A 20,373-nucleotide genomic window follows, 5' to 3' on the forward strand; every position below is an offset into this window, starting at 1 on the left:
TAATTTTCAAATGAAATGCACAAAAGATAAAATAAAATGAAAAAATACTCATATGTGCAAAATGCACACAAAATACAAAAAAAAAAAATCACCTCAAACACAGAATGAAGCAAATACACACTGAACACATAAAATACATGTAAAACAACAACAAAATACACAAAACACCCTAAAAAAACAAAAACACACAAATAGAGAAAGAAATACACAAAATGACTCATAGCATACATTACAACAGAGAAAATACACAAAAGGACAGAAAAAAATGTACAAAAACTTCAGCAAATTCACACACAAAAAGAGAAAAAAACAAACAAAAATTCAAACATTTCCTCCAAAGAACAATTAAAACACACAAATGAGTGACAAATGTAGCTACATAATGACTCCAAACAATTCACAATATGAAAACAAAGATACACAAACCCTTTATTCTTGACTGTGTTAATGCTCAGATTGGTTATCTCCTATATGCTGTTATCAGATTTGGGAAAAGATCTTTCAAATTAAAAGCAAAGAGAAAAGTGCATGCCTGTTAATTTGTAGAAGATGCCAGTAGAGGGCGCCACATACCATCCTGTTTTTAATGTGGTGGCACCTGTTTAAGTAAAACGTATGTTATTACGTTTTATGCAGCCTACAAGTCCTTACTTGTTACATAAAGTACAAACATTTGTTTAGCATGCTGAAATACACCGTGCACCTGAAACTGGAAAGCTGGAGGAAAATCTTTAATAAATAAAATTCAATTTGATCTTTTTAAATACTAATTTACTTTTTTTAATTTAGCTTGGTTTTATTGCATCACACTGCTTGTATCCATATACCCATCCAATAGATTAATGTCCCTGAACAGAACATGGTGACTTTGGCTTGTTACATAAGAGCTTCTGGTAAATCAATAAAAACACTAGTGGTAACATGACTGATTATGGCTTCTTTGTTCATTGTATTATTTGTGATATTTCCTCCTTGCTTCAAACAGTTAGTGATCCACATTGCACCCACCTCCAGTCCTATCCTTTCTGGCATTACAAACCAGTGTGATTGGCAAGCTTTGGTCCACTGGTGTGAGTCACTAGATGCTTGCGTGCAGTGATTTTTCTGTGATATCCTGAAGCATCCAGCAGACACTTGTACATGCGTAGGTGTGTATTTGTCACATGTATGTCAGGCGTCAGGATGTCTCCTTTTTTTAAAGGTTAGGTTGTAAAAACAAGCAAATTTATGACTTAATTCATGAGTAAATGCTTTGGCAGTGTGTCAGATGTTTATCCCTCTGGCTGTCCATATTTCTGTCAATCTACTTATGTGCTTTTGTATCCGAGTACATGTTTATCATTGTTGAATTGACTCTATTATGTTAATAGGGATAAGAAGCAGATCTCCATATAAGGAAATCAAAGTTAAGGAATGTTTCAAGCTGAATTGTTGATTATGAAATGTATGCCAGTACTATTTGTAATGGAATATAAGATAAGCCTGATTGAAAGTGTATAGTGTTTCTGTCTTATCGATTCCCAGCCACAGAGCTTGGGAATAACAAATCCATGTATGATGATGACAGGCTGACATATAATCTTCTGGATAGTTTGACAGTAATTTCTCCAAGTCATCTTTTCGTGCCTGAGAAAAGATGAATGGCATCAGAGATTAATTGCTGAAATACTTTATTGTTTTTGGAAACTTGACAAGTCACATCAGACCTAACCGGACTTGCGTGATGTTTTAAGAAAGTGTTTGGAAACAATTCGTTTTAATGACAGCTGCCTGAATGATGAGTCCGGTGAAAACTGTAGAGGGAATGGTGCCAGATCAGGGTGTGGGTGTGGCTCAGAAAGCAGTTACTTTGTTCTTTGTATTTGTTCCTGCATTTCACATGCTTAGCAGCACAAAAGGAGGACAGGGGTGATGAAGCAAAGATGGGGAAATACTTGTGTTTGACCAGTAATTGCAGTACAGAAACATTGGGTTTAACTACAGGGGTGGACTTTGCATGTTCTCTTTTTATGTGGGATAACTCTGGGTGTACTCTGGTCTGCAACACAACTTTTTATCAGATTCCCCCAATCAGTTTGATTCAATTCACAAATGCACGATTCAATATAGATTTTTGATTAGGTTTAGATATTTCAGTCACAACACTAGTTTTACTTGAATATGGAAGATATTCTCATAAACTAATGCTGTAACTAGTAGAAACTAATTGTACAGTGGGTACGGAAAGTATTCAGACCCCTTTAAATTTTTCACGCTTTGTTTCATTGCAGCCTTTTGCTAAAATCAACTTCATTTTATTTCTCATTAATGTACACTCAGCACCCCATCTTGACAGAAAAAAAAACAGAAATGTAGAATTTTTTGCAAATTCATTAAAGAAAAACTGAAATATCACATGGTCATAAGTATTCAGACCCTTTGCTGTAACACTCATATTTAACTCACATGCTGTCCATTTCTTCTGATCATCCTTGAGATGGTTCTGCTCCTTCATTGGAGTCCAGCTGTGTTTAATTAAACTGATTGGACTTGATTAAAAAAGGCACACACTTAAAGGTCACAGTGCATGTCAGAGCAAATGAGAATCATGAGGTCGAAGGAACTGCCCAAGGAGCTCAGAGACAGAATTGTGGCAAGGCACAGATCTGGCCAAGGGTACAAAATAATTTCTGCAGCACTAAAGATTCCTAAGAGCACAGTGACCTCTATAATCCTTAAATGGAAGAAGTTTGGGATGACCAGAACTTTTCCTAGACCTGGCTGTCCAGCCATAATGAGAAATTGTGGGAGAAGAGCCTTGGTGAGAGGTAAAGAAGAACCCAAAGATCACTGTGGCTGAGCTCCATAGATGCAGTAGGGAGATGGGAGAAAGTTCCACAAAGTCAACTATCACTGCAGCCTCTCCTCAGTGCAAGACATATGAAAGCCCGCATAGAGTTTGTTAAAAAACACATGAAGGACTCCCAGACTATGAGAAATAAGATTCTCTGGTCTGATGAGACCAAGATTGAACTTTTTGGAGTTAATTCTAAGCGGTATGTGTGGAGTAAACCAGGCACTGCTCATCACCTGCCCAATACAATCCCAACAGTGAAACATGGTGGTGGCAGCATCATGCTATTGGGGTGTTTTTCAGCTGCAGGGACAGGATGACTGGTTGCAATTGAAGGAAAGATGAATGCGGCCAAGTACAGAGATATTCTGGAAGAAAACCATTTCCAGAGTGATTAGGACCTCAGACTGGGCCGAAAGTTCACCTTCCAACAAGACAATGACCCTAAGAACACAGCTAAAATAACAAAGGAGTGGCTTCGGAACAACTCTGTGACCATTCTTGACTGGCCCAGCCAGAGCCCTGACCTAAACCCAATTGAGCATCTCTGGAGAGACCTGAAAATGGCTGTCCACCAATGTTCACCAGCCAACCTGACAGAACTGTAGAGATCTGAAAGGAAGAATGGCAGAGCATATCCCAAATCCAGGTGTGAAAACGTATTGCATCATTCCCAAGAAGACTCATGGCTTTACTAGCTCAAAAGGGTGTTTCTACTCAATATTAAGCAAAGGGTCTGAATACTTATGACCATGTGATATTTCAGTTTTTCTTTTTTAATAAATTTGCAAAAATTTCTGTTTTTTTCTGTCAAGATGGGGTGTTGAGTGTACATTAGTGAGAAACAAAATGAATTTTTTTTTTTATTTTAGCAAATGGCTGCAATCAAACAAAGAGTGAAAAATTTAAAGGGGTCTGACTACTTTCCGTACCCACTGTAACTTGGTGATGCATGAAAAATATTGTTTGCATTAGGAATTGAGGGCACAGCATTACACACAGTAGAAAATACATTAAATAATTGATTTTAGAATTTAATGAATCGATATCGGGCCATTCAAAGAAAAATGTATTTAAATCGATTAATTATTATTATTATTTTTTTAACCCAGCCCTAGTCTTATCATATACTCTTTTTTGCGCTTACACACAAACAAATATATCTATCCATCCATTTTCAACCCGCTTGCTTCTTTTTTGGGTAGTGGAGCAAACAAATATAGTTCAGCCAAAATACTGTGACCTTACTGGCAACAAATGTTTTCAAAGACAATTACAAGTCTTCTTTAATGACTACACATCACAATCACTCATTAGCTATTCTTCAAACATACACTATTATAACATTGTTAGCTATGACTGTCACTCATTAATGTGTGAGCTTTATCTTTTTAGTTTTTCACAAAATATTATCTATATACTTAGTGTATTATACTAAATAGCAGAACTCCACACAAAAAAAAAAAAAACACTAAATAATGACAGAAAATGTGTATTGAATTGTAGTTGCTACCAGCCCAAAATTATACCTTTTCCACAGAAATTAGACTTTAATGACAGTCTAGAAAAGAGGGTGTGCAGTCGACAATAGGAAAATGAGCTGTGAACTCACCTGACAGTCATTGTACCAACACAGAAAGGTTTAGTGACAAATAGATACTGGTTGCCGCACCCTCAATAAAAAATAGTTTGTGCCGGTGTGTGTGTGTGAACATGATGGACAGAACTGAACTAATTTATTGATACCTTCGGGCAACATGAAGACTTCACCCTCTCCAAATATGCCTGAATCTCAACTCACATGTGGCTTCGGAGAACATGCAAAATCTAGGCAGACATAAAGGTGCCCAGTGCAATGCTGTCCAAAAACTTATTACAATAGTTATTTTATCCTGATTGATAATTTTGTTTTAATAGTTTGCCTTCACTGAGTGTGTAATGATAACATTGGCTGCCATGGTAACCAGATTGCTCTTCTTAATAAAGAGTAGAAGTCTCTCTGAACTGTTGTGACCCAGCATTTGGAGTGTGGGTTCAAGCCCCGCAGATCCCACTTACTGTATGTAGAGGCCACACTAGAGTTGTGCATGTTCTCCCTGACTCTAAATTAAAAATGTCTGTGTCTGGATGTTCTTTTTGTGATAGAACGGCTTCCAAGATACATAAGTAAGTAAGTAAGTAATATTTATTTATATAGCACCTTTTACAGACAGAAGTCACAAAGTGCTTCACAATACATACAGTGCATACAATACAATACAAATTGCAGTTACAGTCACAAGAATATGATGGTCATAAAACAACCCTTTATCACTGGAATTTAAAATGCTTTCTGAAACAAATAGGTTTTCAGTTGACTCTTAAAAGCATCAACGGAATCAAGCAAACGCAAGGAAAACGGAAGATCGTTCCAGAGCGTTGGCGCGACCGCCTGGAAGGAGCGATCTCCTCTGGTCTTGTAACGGGTACGGGGGACCATGAGCAGGTTCTGATCTTGAGACCTCAGCCTCCGGGAGGGGGTATAAGGACACAACAAGTCTCTAATGTAGGAGGGAGCCTGACCATGCAAGGCTCTGAAGGTCAGCACCAGAATACAGGATCCCCCACTTTGTACCTTTAGTATTCTTTTCATTTCATTTATTTTCATTCTGTCATGGCAAAAAAAATCACATTTTTTTTTCACAAGGAATATTCAACTTCATTACATTTCATGTCCAGAAAAATCTGATATTGCCTGCCCCTTACTCAAAATAAAATTTTGAGTAATTTTTATAATTGGTCTTCCAAGTTTACACTAACTGAGATAATGATATTACCGCATTGTTCAAAAACTAAATAAAACTAAATAAATAATATAACAAATTCAAGGACTTACATGCACTCTCAGTACCAAAATTGGAAAACAAATAACACTTTAATCCCCATGCTCATATTGTTATGAGTCTCTTTTTGTACATTCTCTTAAACTGAAATACATTCAAACAGCTCTTAATATCACTATGTAAATAATTCCAAATTTTGACCCCCAAAGGAGGTTCTTTCTGCTAACTCAAGGATACTAAATGAGGGTGTGATTTGTGTTGTGTTGTTTTTTAATAACACAAACTAGACAGTGATAGTTATTAGAAGTAAGGACTGTGTTGTAAACGTTATATGTACACCATAAAACTGTTGTATTCTTTTTAGATAATGTGTCAAAACAATCATTCAAATTATACCAGCCTATACAAAGTCAAAAGTCCAAGGTTAATTCAACATAAAATCAGACTTAAATGTTAGACAAAGATTACACAGGAGGGAGAAAATATGTACCGGTACATGGAGAAGATGTGACGCAAGAAACATGGAGACATTTCTCAACAAGGCAGAGTCCAGAAGCAAACCTTACCTCTTTATTTAAGTGGAGAAATTGGTTCATATTGCAGCATCTGTAGCTTACAAAAATAAATCACTGAAATAAAACCCATTATTTTATGCATTTAACAAGAGATGCAAAGATTCTACATCAGCACTTTCTCAGAAATATCTGTTGAATTTTGAACCTCATATTGACTTAATGTAAAATTTGACTATTTTTGGAAGTTTAGAAGAACTAACCCAATCCATTTGAAGCCATTTTTTTTATTATTATTATTATTTTTTTTTTGTATGAAAACAAACACAAAGACATGATGAGAAATCTCTCGTGAAATTGTGACAACCAAGTGTGTGAAGTATCTACTGCTGCAACATCTTAGTCATACACTTTAACACCACGTCTGGGGTTCAAAGCTGTAATTACAAGTCCTGGAACGCAGAGGAAACCTTTAAAGACTTCATAGCCTGAATGGTCAGAATGTGTTAAAAGGCAGCAACTGCAGGTATTTACCATTCTGTTCTCAGACGACTATTCTCATATACCTGCAGCTTTGTCCACAAAACTGTATCTTCACACTGCAGGACAGCTTTGCCCTTTTACTCAAACAAACACACACAGTTGAGACATCGCAGATGTACTGAGAAAGGGTAAAAGTCAACCTGCGACCAACCTACGGAGTCGATGACCCTGAGAGGTCACAACAAGAGCTCCTGGGGACTAGAGATGAGAAACATCAAGATAACATGATGAGGGATTCTGCTTAAGCCAGAACTTGAACTGAGATTGAACTCAGGAAATCATAAATACACATTCCTGTTATCAGACTTAAACATGAAAACACTTTATATTTATTTATTGTTAAAAATAAAATTAAAAAAACAAAAAACATTCAAATCAAACTGAGATAAACCACAACCTGCATTGGGTAGTTGTATGCTGCAATAAAAGACATCCATTATTCATGTAGTGGCAGAGGTGAAAAACGGATTACAAGTACTCACGTTACTGTAATTGAGTTGCATTTATGGGTACTTGTACTTTTTTTGAGTACAATTCTAAATCGGTAATTGTACTTAAGTGTGTTTTAATATAAGTAAAGTCATTTTATACTTCTACACGCAACCGTTACTGAGTAAAATCATAATTTTTTATTTTAAAATGATCAGAGGACATTGTGAAACTACAAAAAATGAAATGAGCAGAAACAATCAAACACATCACATTATAGTCGACTAACCAGATTAAACTTAATGCACTGTGCCAAAATAGCATTGAATGGAGGTTATGTTTACTTGTAAATTAGTCTTTTATGTATGACTTACTTATACGCGAGTACAATTTCCATCAAGTAATAGTGCTTCTACTTGAGTAGGATATATCAGTACTCTTTACACCTCTGTGTAGTGGATATGAGCAGGGATATGAAGTGGCTAAAGAAAGGGATCCATGCCTGTGCGCTCAGACAGTGAGCAAGTGTGTATTCAAGCAATCTCTTCAAAGCCAAATGTAAAGTGATTAGGTTTTCTCAGAAGTCGGCCCAGCACTTGTGTGTGTTTGTGAGTTTATGCGTGAAGCTCTTTGAAGATGGTACGTTTATATGAGCTCAGGAAGACCTTTTCCCGTAGAACTAAGTGGAGGGTGCAGCAAACTATAAAGATCTAAGATAAGTGTGTAAATGAGTGTGTGTGTGTCTCTGTGTGTGTGCGCGCAGGACCTGACATGACTTGAGGCTCTGGTTGAGCTGACGCCAGCCTCATGTTCCTGGCTGTCTGTGTATGTCCTGAATGACGACCTGGAGGCGATGCATGTGTAGTTGGGTCGAGGTGGGAGGGACTTTTTTTTTTTTAGTTTGATGGCAGCCATCAATAAAACAACAATTAAAAAATTGCCCCAAAAACCCCTGAACCTGCTTTGATAAAACTGTGCGTCTGTTGTGAGTATGTGTTTGTTGTAAAAGGAGAGGAAGGAGAGAGAGAGAGAAGGAAGGTAAAGATGGAGAGTGGGACATGTGGGTTAGAATGTTGCACGTCTGAGCCCTGGCGACTGTGAAGGACTGTGAACTCACTATGAAGTGTTTCTAAAATAAAATAAACAAGCAATAGTCACATTTTAAATGTGACCATTGGTCTCTTATTGGTCTCTTATCCATGTGATGGACTGATAACCTCTCCATGGTGTACCTGGAGTTTTTTCCCATTTAGAGTTAAATATCAATCACAGTGCAACTTAATGGTTACCAACGCATGTTCCACGTTGGAGGTAGGGCAGGCCAATATGGACCAAAACTTTTATCTCAATATTTTTTCTTAAAATGGCGATATACGATATGAATCTCAATATTTTTAACTCAATAAAGTCTTACTAGAAAGACAATTCTGGGTTAAATTTGCTGATGCAAAATGCCACATATTATAGTTACATTTACCAACAAATCACTGCACAATATGAGCCACTTTATGGCTCGTTCCCATTGGCGGTATCGGCTCTATACGGCTCCACACTCCTTGCATTCGGGACCCGATAGCGTTTTTACGGAGCGTTTCCATTGATCACCATCCTGACATGTGAAACTGCCAGACTCCACTTTTTTGCTGTCATCCTCACAAGATCGCCAACAAAAATCAATGGTGGCCAAATGCTTCCTCTCTGTGTGTGTTGATGACTCTACGCTGTTATGATTGTCAGACCAAATCAGTGTCTGCTTTGTGCCTACATCACATTTTCAGACCAGGGCTGCTTTTTTTGGATCCTCAACAAAGGAGGTACTAAAAAAAAAATCAGCAGAAGGTACCATGGAAGAGGTACTTTTTCCCAGTGGAAACGCGCTAAAAGAGAGTAGAGCCGATACCGCCAGCGGAAACGCACCATTAGTCTGTTTCTTCTATAAGGGACAGCATGTGTGAGTGAGTGCTGTAGTGTGGCTTGTTTCTGGGTTAGGAGACACACTCAGAAATCCATCTGTGCTTTTCATGCTGTTCTGAGAAGTAGCAAAAGCAGCGACTCCTGAAATGAGTATTTTATTGCAAATTAAGCTATGTATTAATAAAATAAATTGATATAGACGATATTATAATTTTCTAAATCTCGATACATCTTCAATCTTGAGGTCTAATTGGAGGAGTAGGTAGGGGCAGCGCTGCCTTAAGTAATGTAGCTGTCAAGTTAATTTGTGATCAAAATAGTCTGTATTGTGTGTTGAAATTATAAAGTCACCGTCTTACTACTGTTTTTTTGTTTCAAAAAAATTACAGTTTGTCTGTTGGTGGATAGAAAAAAATGTTTGACTGGATTTCTTTTTCTTTAGGTTTTGTGGTGGTTTTCGCCACATTTCCTTTAGAGGAAGGTACAGGTGCTAGAGAAATATCCTTCAGCGAAGTCATTGGCACAGCTCAACGCAACAGGCCGACGTCACAGAAAGCTGCAGTATGCAGAATCATGAGACTTGTAAAGAAACAACCACGTTTCCCTTCCCCTAAACCTATCGTCCCTTCCCTGCATTCTTGTGAACTCGCACAACTGTGGAGCTCGCGACTTTTTTCTCAAGAAAGACTAGTGACAAATGTAGAGACTTTACCTCCTGATATTTTAGAGACATGAAAGGATGTATCACTCTCTGCTGAGGACAGTAAGAGGCTCACAGCCCCTCTTCTGCCAGGACACTTTGAATTACAATGTGCTCAAAGGTCATTGTGGATTTTTGACCAAATGATACCAAGAAAAACATACATACTGCAGCTTTATGGCATCCAAGTTAAGCAGAATGTTCGCGACTGTGTCTCACGAACAAGCAGGTTTTTCTCCTCCTCGCTGCTCTATACAACATTTAAAGAAAACATCACGAGGTTTGTTTAGCGTGACAAAGTTATTAGCAGGTCAAATAAGTTCTCGTGTTGTAAAACCTGTAATTACATTGTTACGTATGGATTTTCTGATCTTGTGCCAAGAACAATGCATTGTATTAAATTCTTTATTAAATTAGATTTTGGGACTTATTTGTTTAATCAAATCCTACAGTCAAAGCAAATTCTCGCCAAATCCTGGCTTTTTTTTTTTTTTTTTCATGACTTTGTTGAATATATTAACAATTTGTTAAGTGACAATTAGCATGAAAAAGCTTGCAGCTCTTTTCCAGTCAATTTAACATCAAATCTTCTCTCAGTGCGTGTCTTAACCTCCTCTTGTCCTTTTCTCCCCCAGCCTCAGAATTTCACGCCGGGCATTGTGGTGAGGTGAAGCGCGATGAGTGGGTGGGGCACAGGATGATATAGAATGAGCTGAAGGCATTACAATAAACTCAATAAACTGTCTAGCAAGAGGAAAAGTCACAGGGACAATAGTCATGGGTGTAAATACACATTAGCAACACAGCTGTTTGGGGCTGTCAAAACGTATATAATACATATAACATGGTTTTTATTTTTCATTGTTCTTTTTTGGTTGATAAGATCACATAAGGGACTAATTATTTATACATTTGCAGCAGTAACATTGACATATCATCCAATACAACCAAAAAGTAATGCCAAACTATCAGGAGAATTTCCTCTAAATCAGGATTTAAAGTTTCAACATATGCCATAAGAAGTGGATTCTGATTGGAGGCAAAGTGTATGTTTCTGTGCCTTTAAGAATGGCCTTTTTCTGAATGTGTAACCTACGAGCTTTGTGTAATTGTTCCTGATCTGATCACATTTTTAATTTACAAATTGCCAAATATTCCACGACGACAGAAAAACATAGTTAATGGAGAGGTAAATGGGATTATCTAGATTTTATGTGAGGTAACTCACACTTTAAAGTGAAGCTGACCGCTGATGATGGTCGTCATTCAGGTAAATTGAGGAGAAATATCTTCTGTGGATGAGGGCGTCGACTCCATCATTAACTTGCCTCAGACAGATGGATGGTTTGCTGATGGTCAAAAGAAAAAGACAAAAATGCAGACACACACAAATACACACACACACACACACCGGATGACCTAGACCTCCCACTCTGTGGTAGCTCTAATCACATGCATCAAATGTATCCATCAAAGACTGAAAGTGAAAAATGTTGCCTGGAAGTGTACGATTATGCTCCAGGGTTTCAGAGCATCGATCAATGGACACACATGCATTAAATACAGAGAGGACACAAAACTTGAGAAATGAACAGGAGCAAATTAATCTTCGTGCCTCTGTGTGTGTGTGTGTGTGTGTGTGTGTGTGTGCGTGCAGTGGCAAAGTCTAGAAAGAAGAATGAGTGATTTCATTAGAAAGGAGTAGAGAGTCTATGGTCAGAGCAGGATTTAATCAAGTAGAGAGACTGCAGCAACTTCCTGTATTACGATCTGTGCGTTCCTCAGAAGCTGAAGAGCATCACAGGAAATAAAGACTGCATCAGTACGCAGAAGGGTTCAATACGTGCCCAACAAGTACGTGGCCATTTTAGTGCGTAAAGCATAAAGTGATAGTTATAAAAATGATTTGATTTTCTGGGTGAAGATACTGATGAAAAAAATAAAGATCAAGTGGTAATTTTATTTAAAATTAATCTTCACCCGCCCCCTGACTCTGCCTTGTTGGGAATTTCTAGCCTATTGGAAAAGAAGGACAAAAAAAATCTGTACAATGGTTGCTTATGGTATATGGGTATTGCAAAGAGATGTGTTTTTAAAACGTGGAAATTGGATGCCCCGTCTGTATTCGAAGCTTGGCTGAGATAATTTATTGGACTCCACATTGAAAAACTGAGATATGAAGTGTCAAGGGACCTACATACATTTTATAGCATGTGAAAACCTATTGTGGAGTTTTTATAACTTTAGATGATCCCCATTACACTCAGTTTGCTAGTGGCTAAATTGTGGATATTTCAATATGATGTTGATAGCCTCCTTGTTTGTACGGTGTGTTTCTGTTTGTTTGTTTATCTAAGTCTACTTGTGTTATTTTATGTATACTTTGTGCCTTTGTCTTTTTCTGTTTTAGTTCTATAAATGGGCTTTTGGGCCTACTTATGCATATTCATGAGTAGGCGTGTCTGTAGACGCTGACTCCAAACAACAGCTGATCACTAGCGATTTTCTTTTGCTATCCAGACACTCTTGTTATTGTTTTCAGCTAGAAAAAACTGCACATTACAGTAAAACAGATGGCTATTTAAGCTGCTATTGTGATTGTGAGTCAGACAAATACTGTTTTTCGGGATCTATGTGCAGAGCTGCTTAATCAATCAGCTGTATCAGCTGCTTCAAACACTCACCGGAGCTGCTACGTCGCTTTCTTGTCATATTCCCCACTACTTATTACAGGAATAGTCTATTCAAGATGACAGTCCACTGTTTTGTCCAACCTCTGCATGGCATTGGGTCACAAACACGTCAGATCATCTCAAAGGCAAAACGAGGCAATATAACAGGTACTAAAAATGGAACTTCTCCAGGTGCTAACCGTTGCTGCCCAGTGCTCCTCACAGAGGAGATACATGCAGAGAACACATTTTGTGTATGTAGCTTTACATATATGACAAAGTATAATATATATTCTACATTAAACCGCAGTGTTTGTTTTAGCTGTGAGGTAGTTTGAGAGGGAGGAGTTCACATTCTTATAGGGTAGGAGGAGCCAGGATTGTCAGGAGAAGGAGTTTCTGCTAGGTGATGTCAAGTAGCGAGAAAAATCCAGACTCGCCCATTTGGAGCTGACTTTTTACAAAATGTGGAATAACAATGAAGGGAGGAAACATAACTTTTTCAACTTTGGCCCTCTGACTGAGGCTAAAGGGATGTAGTATATCACTGTAGAAAGTAGTGATTTTTTTCATAATACTGCCCCTTTAAATGTTACTCATAAAAGTTGTGGAAGAAGCCAATGAAGAGCCCTCCTCCATGTGCATCTCATTAATATCTTAGCACATAAAAAAGCCATTCAACAAAAACCTGCGACTTTATCATTAGTAGTTACCAAAAAAGCCATAGCTTCAGTGTGTGTGTGTGTGTGTGTGTGTGTGTGGAGAGAGAGGCTGAAGAGGAGCTTTTCATCCACTCCAGTCACTAATTAGAGTCTCATTCTCCTTCCCCCCTGCATAATTCTCCTCCTCGCCTTTATAAATCTCACTCCTCACTCCTCCTCTTCCTTTGCTTCTGAGGGCACGGACAGCAGATGTGCTGACAGGTTAAATGACCTCTGTGATGTATGACTTAACAAATCCTTCACATCCATCAACCTAACTGTGTGTGTGTGTGTGTGAGTGTGTGTGTATCAAAGAGAGAGAGTTCCTTCTTATAAAGCTTGATTTGAATTCACCTTCAGCCTGAAACAGAAGCTCTCGTTCACATCGTTCCCTCAGCCTTTCTGCTCACGCACTCCCCCCCCCCCTTCTCCTCATAGTCACTCATTTCATAAATGGGTGGGTCTGCTGTTGTATGTAGATGTGTTGTATACATGAATGTGAATGAAGCAGTGTAATTACATTGGCCTGGATCCACCATGTCTGATGAGAGATGGCCTTTCTGACCTGCTGGATATAAACTAAGCAAAAGACACGCGTGTGAGGTCAAACTTTCATAAACCAGTAAAACAAATTGGAGAGAACGTTCATTAATACACGAGGGAACCACCAAGAGCAAAGCGCTGAACTGATAAATATGTTTGTTTGTTAGCCTTTACAGTGGTTAATCTATAGCTGTACAAGGAGATTAACACAGAACGTTCTATACGTTAACAATTACTATTGTAAATTAACACTGCATCGTTTATAGGAGAGGATACAGAGGATATGGGTTCGATAGAGGCAGATGATTCGCTGTGGTGACCCCTGAAGGGAACAGCCAAAGGGAAAAAGACAAAGTTTTTACACTTTCAAAAGTGTTAAATTGACACTAAAGATGTAAATGTACCCCCCTCAGTTAAAACAGCAGTGATCATTTTGTGGATGGAGCAGTTTAATTTTACATATTGAGTATGTAAGAAACGTTTAATGTTTTTTTATAACCTTCACCAAGGAGGCTGGATTACGTTAAAAGTGCTTATCGGTTTTTGACAACATTTTAACCAGAGATACATCTTTCGCCTTGGAAGATTACATTACATTTTGGAGAGGATCCGGATCAGAATAATGATTCTGGATCAGTTATTTTTTTTATTTATTTTTTTCAAAAAAGAAAATACTCAATCTTCCATCATTGGTGAAATTTCAGAATAACTCAGTAGATAATTGACTGATCTTTATCAAATTTGACTGAGTTATGTCAGGTTACTTCCTCATTTACCCCACCAGAATTCATCTGGATGGGATCCAGACTACGCATTTCAGCACAATTCTTTAAAAAGTTCTCCCAAGCCTTTAGTGTGAATGATGACGGTAACATGTTCAGGATCACTGATCCAGATAACTACAAATATCTGGCATAAAGGGTTAAGGCCAACCCTTTATGCCAGATAACTACAAACATTTTGACAACATTTATCAGGATTCTTCAGATTCTCTTCATTATGTAACTACTAGGCAAAAGAGTAACATGGGGCTGTCCTACCTGCAGGTAGAACCAATCAAAGGCTAAGAACATGTCCTTGTATCGAGCCATGGTTGCAAAGAATGCATTGCCTGTGTTTTCAAAACAAATGAAAGTTGTTCCTTTCTACCCAGTAAACACTGGTTTCATTATTTAATTGGAAACAACCAAAGAGGACTTTGCAAACTGCATCAATGATTAGTGAGGAGATGGAGCTCCTCACTATTGTTATTATTATTATCATATATATATTTTTTTATCATTATTTCAATATGAATGTACTAATACATAGCACTTATATCTAAGACTGCAACAAATACTATTTAGAACTGAATTATGAAATAGGTGAATATTTTTTCAAATACATAAGAGAGAGGGAGGAAACATCATCATCACAAACACTCAAACCAACTGTTGTGCCACAGCCGTTCATCAGCTCAGTGCTGACAGACAGCGGACGTGCCCTCACTGAGCTGTAATTACAGGAAGCCAAGGAGGAGCTGCTCCAGGCACATCCTGGCACACACTCACCTGGATGACTTATTTCCTCATGTGCACTGTAAAACAACTTAAATCTGTTCTGGGTAGTTTGTTTTAGCGGCTTCGGAAGATTAAAAGAACTCCAAAGAAAGGAGAATGTGACCTTATCACCAAACAAATTCACCACACGATCGCTCTTCAAGACTTCAGCCACCCCTAATCCTAACCCCCTGGTTATATTTGTATGTTTATGTGCTTCTCCTTTGAGCCTCTCATTTTCCTGCTAATTGTCCCAGCAGGGCAGCAGACCAAGATGGCAGCCCTACCCTCTGGATCCCCGCTGACTCTTCCACCCACAAAAAGAGCCGATGGGGAAAACAGCAAGGAGAAATAAACTACTCCATCTACCCCTCTCCCCCCGAGCAGTGCCACATCTTTATTTCACTCTTTTCTTTCTGCTTTTTTCTGTCTCAGTGGGCACATAGTGTTTGGAAAGCACACGACAACCTTTTTTGTTGGCGTGCGATGGCGCGTGATAATGTGGTCATTATCATCGCCAAAGGAACAGGTTGAGGCTCAGACAGGGTTTCGTTGGAGGAGAGGAGGGGGGGCTTTTTAAGCACACCCTCATAGAGTCTAAGTGTGGGAAAAGAATGCTTCTAAATGAGGGACAGCTGTTTGGGTGGCTCGTGAAGATGGAGATCAGGTTAAGAGGAGGATGGCGTACTGTAAACTCCACCTGTGCATATGGCCAGGCCTGAGGGTGTGTGTGGGGGGGGTTAGATGAGGTCAATGCCTTTTCTTCTATAGATGTTCTCGGATTAAACAATGTGAGGACCTCCGTGACATATGAAAGCCTTTTAAAATTTCTAGTGTGTCATCCAAAGTATGGAAAGACAATACTAAATTCCCTGGCTAGATTATTGATGACCATGTTGACTGAGAGCTTTCACAGAAGTATTTCAATTCCCCATCCAAACACATATCAATAAATTATTTAAGCATATATATATATATATAGTTTTTTTTTTCAAAGAAACAATTTATATAAATATCTGACTTAGGTCATGAAGCTACATGAAAAATACATAAATGATGCAGTGAGTTTTGCAATGCACAAAATTGAATGACACGAATCGCGCGCGCACGCGTGTGTGTGTGTGAGCTGACTCTCAGTGAGGAGGGAATGTAATTAACTTTTCCTCCTATGTGTGACCAGCTGACTTCATTAAGGCTGATCATAGAACATGAGAGATGAAGAAAGGGCAGAGAAGCAGTTAATACCAAACAAATGAAGGAAATGGATTAATCCTGCTGTTTTATTAAATTTGAAATTCAAATGAAATACTCCCTCTGTGCCTTTGCTCATAAATTAAGGGGCTGAAGATCATGCAGGGCAATTTCCAGAGTGTGTGTCATCATGTTTGTAAAGCAGCCTTGATTTAGGCAAAAGAAAAACCCCCTCCTCTTCTCACATTCAAGAACTAAAATATCTTCCCTCACATATATAGTCTGATGCTGAGACTTATGTAGTGTGAAGATTTATAAAACAAACCAAACCTCAGGAAGAGGCATTTAAAAAAAAAAAAAAAAAAAAGAGAGAGACATTTGTTGTGGGTTGAAAGAGATGGAATTGCAGGGGCAGCCTTGGTGTCATCCCATCCCTCCCTCGAGGCTGACTGCTTATGCCCCAGAGACAGAATGGGACGGACTGACCAGATTCTCATTCATCAGGCTGTCCTGCAACCATAAGAAAGAATAACCCTCCTAAATGCATGTGGTTGGACTCACCCAACCCGGCTGTTGTAAAAATCTATATAAAATAACCTCAAATGTATTTATTCAGTCATTTATTTCTGTCGAATGAACATGAAGATCAATCATTAGAATTGAAAGAAAATAAAATTGCATTAGTTCATGTTAACTAGCATGCTACTGTTTTATTTACTTGTTTATTTACCTTTAAAATGGTCTGCAGAGCTCATTTTCTGTGAACTATTTAACACTTTTAATGTGTTTTCTATTTCCAAAAGTACTGTTTGTTATGTTAATGAATAAACTTCAACCAAAAGGTAATTGGGAAAGAAAAATGCCATTTTATGTTAGGGTTAGAGGTTTAATCGCCTAATGGAGATGAAAATATTTACACTGGGTCAGAGAAATGCCTTCATGCGAGCATTTTGTTTACATTCAAATTTTTGCCCCAAAACTACATTTTTGAGTGATTTTGACAATTGTATTGATATTACGCAAGCTGATCATTTCAGTAGCATTCGTTTTTAGTGTTTTATTTAATTCATTTATTCATAATAATATGAATAAATAACCAATTCAATATGGAGTTTTAATAAACAACACATTGTAAGAATGATTAAAACGTATTAATAAATAACGTTTTCTGACCAAACAACAAACTCCCATTATTGTCAACTTTCAGTGACGTGTGGGTAAAAATTGCTGTGCTCAGAATTTCTCCTATTGTTTTCTTTATGGTTACAATTTGATGTTTTAGTCATTGGTGAGTGTCTGACATTTGAAATGTATGATAAACCAAAGTGCAACCGTTTATAGGCGACGGCCTGCTCTGGCCTCTGATTGGTCAACGGGCCTTCAGCGGGACATCAAAGTCAAGGAGCAGCCACAAAAACGACAGCAGTCAGAGCGCAATCTCAGACTGGTCCCATACCTGCACTAGACTCACACACTCACAGTCCATGGCTGCATCAGTGCTCGGGGTAGGTGTATCTTTCAAAATGCTGAAATATTAACAAAAAGCGACTGTATTGTTGGAGGATGTGATTTATGGTTATAAATCTATTAACTGTTGTTTTAACTTCAAATGTTCCCACTTCTCTTGACAAGCAAGATACAAGCGTTTTGTGTTTATAATTCAATGCATTAAGTATTTTATACTTATTTCAAAATAAAAGTAAATTATTCTTGGATTAAGGCAAAGCCATGTTCCGTGCGTAATTACGCACACAATATTCAGGCCTAACAGCGTGTGTCCTTGTGTCACAGGAGGAACCGCGGTTGGGCAGCGCTCCTCTGGCCATGCTGGCCGCCACCTGCAGCCGCATCGGTGAGCCCAGCCCGTCCTGCTCCCCGGTGCTTTCTGACGGAGCGCCAGGTTACATTAAAGGTTTCCACCCGTGGACCAGAGGCGCACCGGGCACCACCAGCTTAAGCTCCTGCCTCTCCTCGTTCGGGATTTCCTCTGGAAGCTCCAGGAGCTCTGGAACGGGTCTGGGACTACAGGACCCTTCCAGCGCCTTCACAGTGACAAACCCTGCTTTGGTTAATGACGTGTCCGTGTTCCACAGCGCTGTGCAGTCAGACAGCAGCGGCAGTGACAGTCCTCAGGCGCAGCGCCCGCTGTTTCTCACCAAATTCGCGCCCTCGGTGGAGGGCATAGCGGCCATGTATCCCAGGATGCACGCGCACCCGTGTGACCCATGGTTCAAGCCTGTTGGAGAGGTCGCTGCTAGCTCATCTGCGTGGTGGGATATGGGAACAGGTTGGGTGGAGACCCAGAGCCCAGTCGGGTTACCTCTGACCAACTACAGCAATGACTACGGCGCGTCACAGCACGTCTTTGACAGCTTCAGCCCCCCCGCTCCGACCCCTTACACAGAGTCTACGACCACAGCAGGACCCGCACTCACCGGGACACCCGTGTTGACTCTGACCGTCTCCTCCCGTTCCTCCTCACGTCGCTACTCGGGCAGAACCACCTGCGACTGCCCCAACTGCCAGGCGGAGAGCCTGGGTCACGGTGCCACCAGCCAGGGCAGGAGAGGCATGCACAGTTGCCACATCCCGGGTTGCGGGAAAGTTTACGGGAAAACTTCCCACCTGAAGGCCCACCTGCGCTGGCACACCGGGGAAAGGCCGTTTGTCTGCAACTGGCTGTTCTGCGGGAAGCGCTTTACGCGTTCCGACGAGCTGCAGCGGCACCTGAGGACGCACACCGGGGAGAAGCGCTTCGAGTGCACCGTGTGCCACAAGCGCTTCATGCGCTCCGATCACCTCAGCAAACACCTGAGGACGCACAGCGTGGAGGGCTCCGATGAGGGAGCAGGAGAACCGGGGAACGGCAGAGACAACAGCGACACGGATACAAGCGTGTCAGCCAGTCCCAGTCAGTCCCCCGGGCCCGGCCTCGGCCTCAGCACCAACACCGAAACCACCAGAGACTCCTAACAGAGTGACTGGAAATATAGAGATCAATCAATCAATCAATCGATCTTTGTGCGCAACGAGGGACTGTGCCAGAAAGTGTTTTTGAACCACGAAACGCTAATATTATGGCACTTTATCCTCAGTTGTGTCTCAACTCCTTCACCTTACCCCACTTTCCTTCGGTTCTTCATAAGTTGGCAATTTATATATATATTCATATTAAAAAAAAAAGTTGTCTAATTTATTTTTTATGTTAATTTTAAAGCAGTGACCAGTTTTTCTTGTAATGCTGTCGTTTATATTTAAGGTTATTGTAAAGTAAAGTTTCGATGGAAGTCTGACTTATCGTTTATAATGTGTTTTCATGACCCAATAAAACGTTTTTGATTTTTTTTTTAGGTCTTTCATGTATTTAACACAATAGTGTTTCTATTGATAATTATAGTTAAAACACAGAGGACTTAAAAAAAAAAGAAAGATGGATCATTTTATTTGATCGAAATTAAATTAGTCTAATGATGCAAGTTAGGACACGATTGTGCATTTTTCATTTTTCTCTTTAAGGATTACAAATATGCCACTGTTGTCTAAATATATAGTGAGTTAATTTCCCCTTTAAATCATCAAAAGAAGCCAACCACAAATTATACATATACTATCCTTGGTTTTATTAAATGATTGTGCAAGCAGTGTGTTAATTGTTCCCTCCATTGATGTAAACTAAAGTTAGCCATGGTTCATGTCCGATTCTCAACTGGTGGGTCGGGACCCAAAAGTAGGTTGCGGACTGCTTGTCAAAAATAAATAAACACTTAATGTCTCTCATATTTGACAAGTATGCTGTGAAATGCAAAACTAAATTTGGTTGGTTGAATTTAAAAAAAAAAAAAAAAGTGGGTCGTGATTTAATGGCCGTGGCAGAATGTGGGTGAGATCAGTCGAGAACCACTGTGTTAAATTAAAAACTCAGAAATGTTTTCAAACTATAAAAATATATCGCAACTATGAAATACATCCTGGGAA

At 39.2% G+C, this 20,373-nt stretch overlaps 1 protein-coding gene across 1 annotated transcript; it reads left to right on the forward strand.

The window, feature by feature from the left end:
* The first annotated feature begins 17,833 nt into the window (after positions 1-17,833).
* On the forward strand, positions 17,834-19,743 carry sp8a (sp8 transcription factor a). The gene is made up of 2 exons (XM_028461314.1): positions 17,834-17,903; positions 18,190-19,743. Exons 1-2 carry the CDS (start codon positions 17,883-17,885, stop codon positions 19,369-19,371), a joined length of 1,203 nt encoding a protein of 400 aa, XP_028317115.1. The 5' UTR covers positions 17,834-17,882; the 3' UTR covers positions 19,372-19,743.
* Positions 19,744-20,373: the final 630 nt, after the last annotated feature.

Source organism: Gouania willdenowi, chromosome 11, assembly GCF_900634775.1.
Source record: "Gouania willdenowi chromosome 11, fGouWil2.1, whole genome shotgun sequence".
NCBI lineage: Eukaryota > Metazoa > Chordata > Actinopteri > Blenniiformes > Gobiesocidae > Gouania > Gouania willdenowi.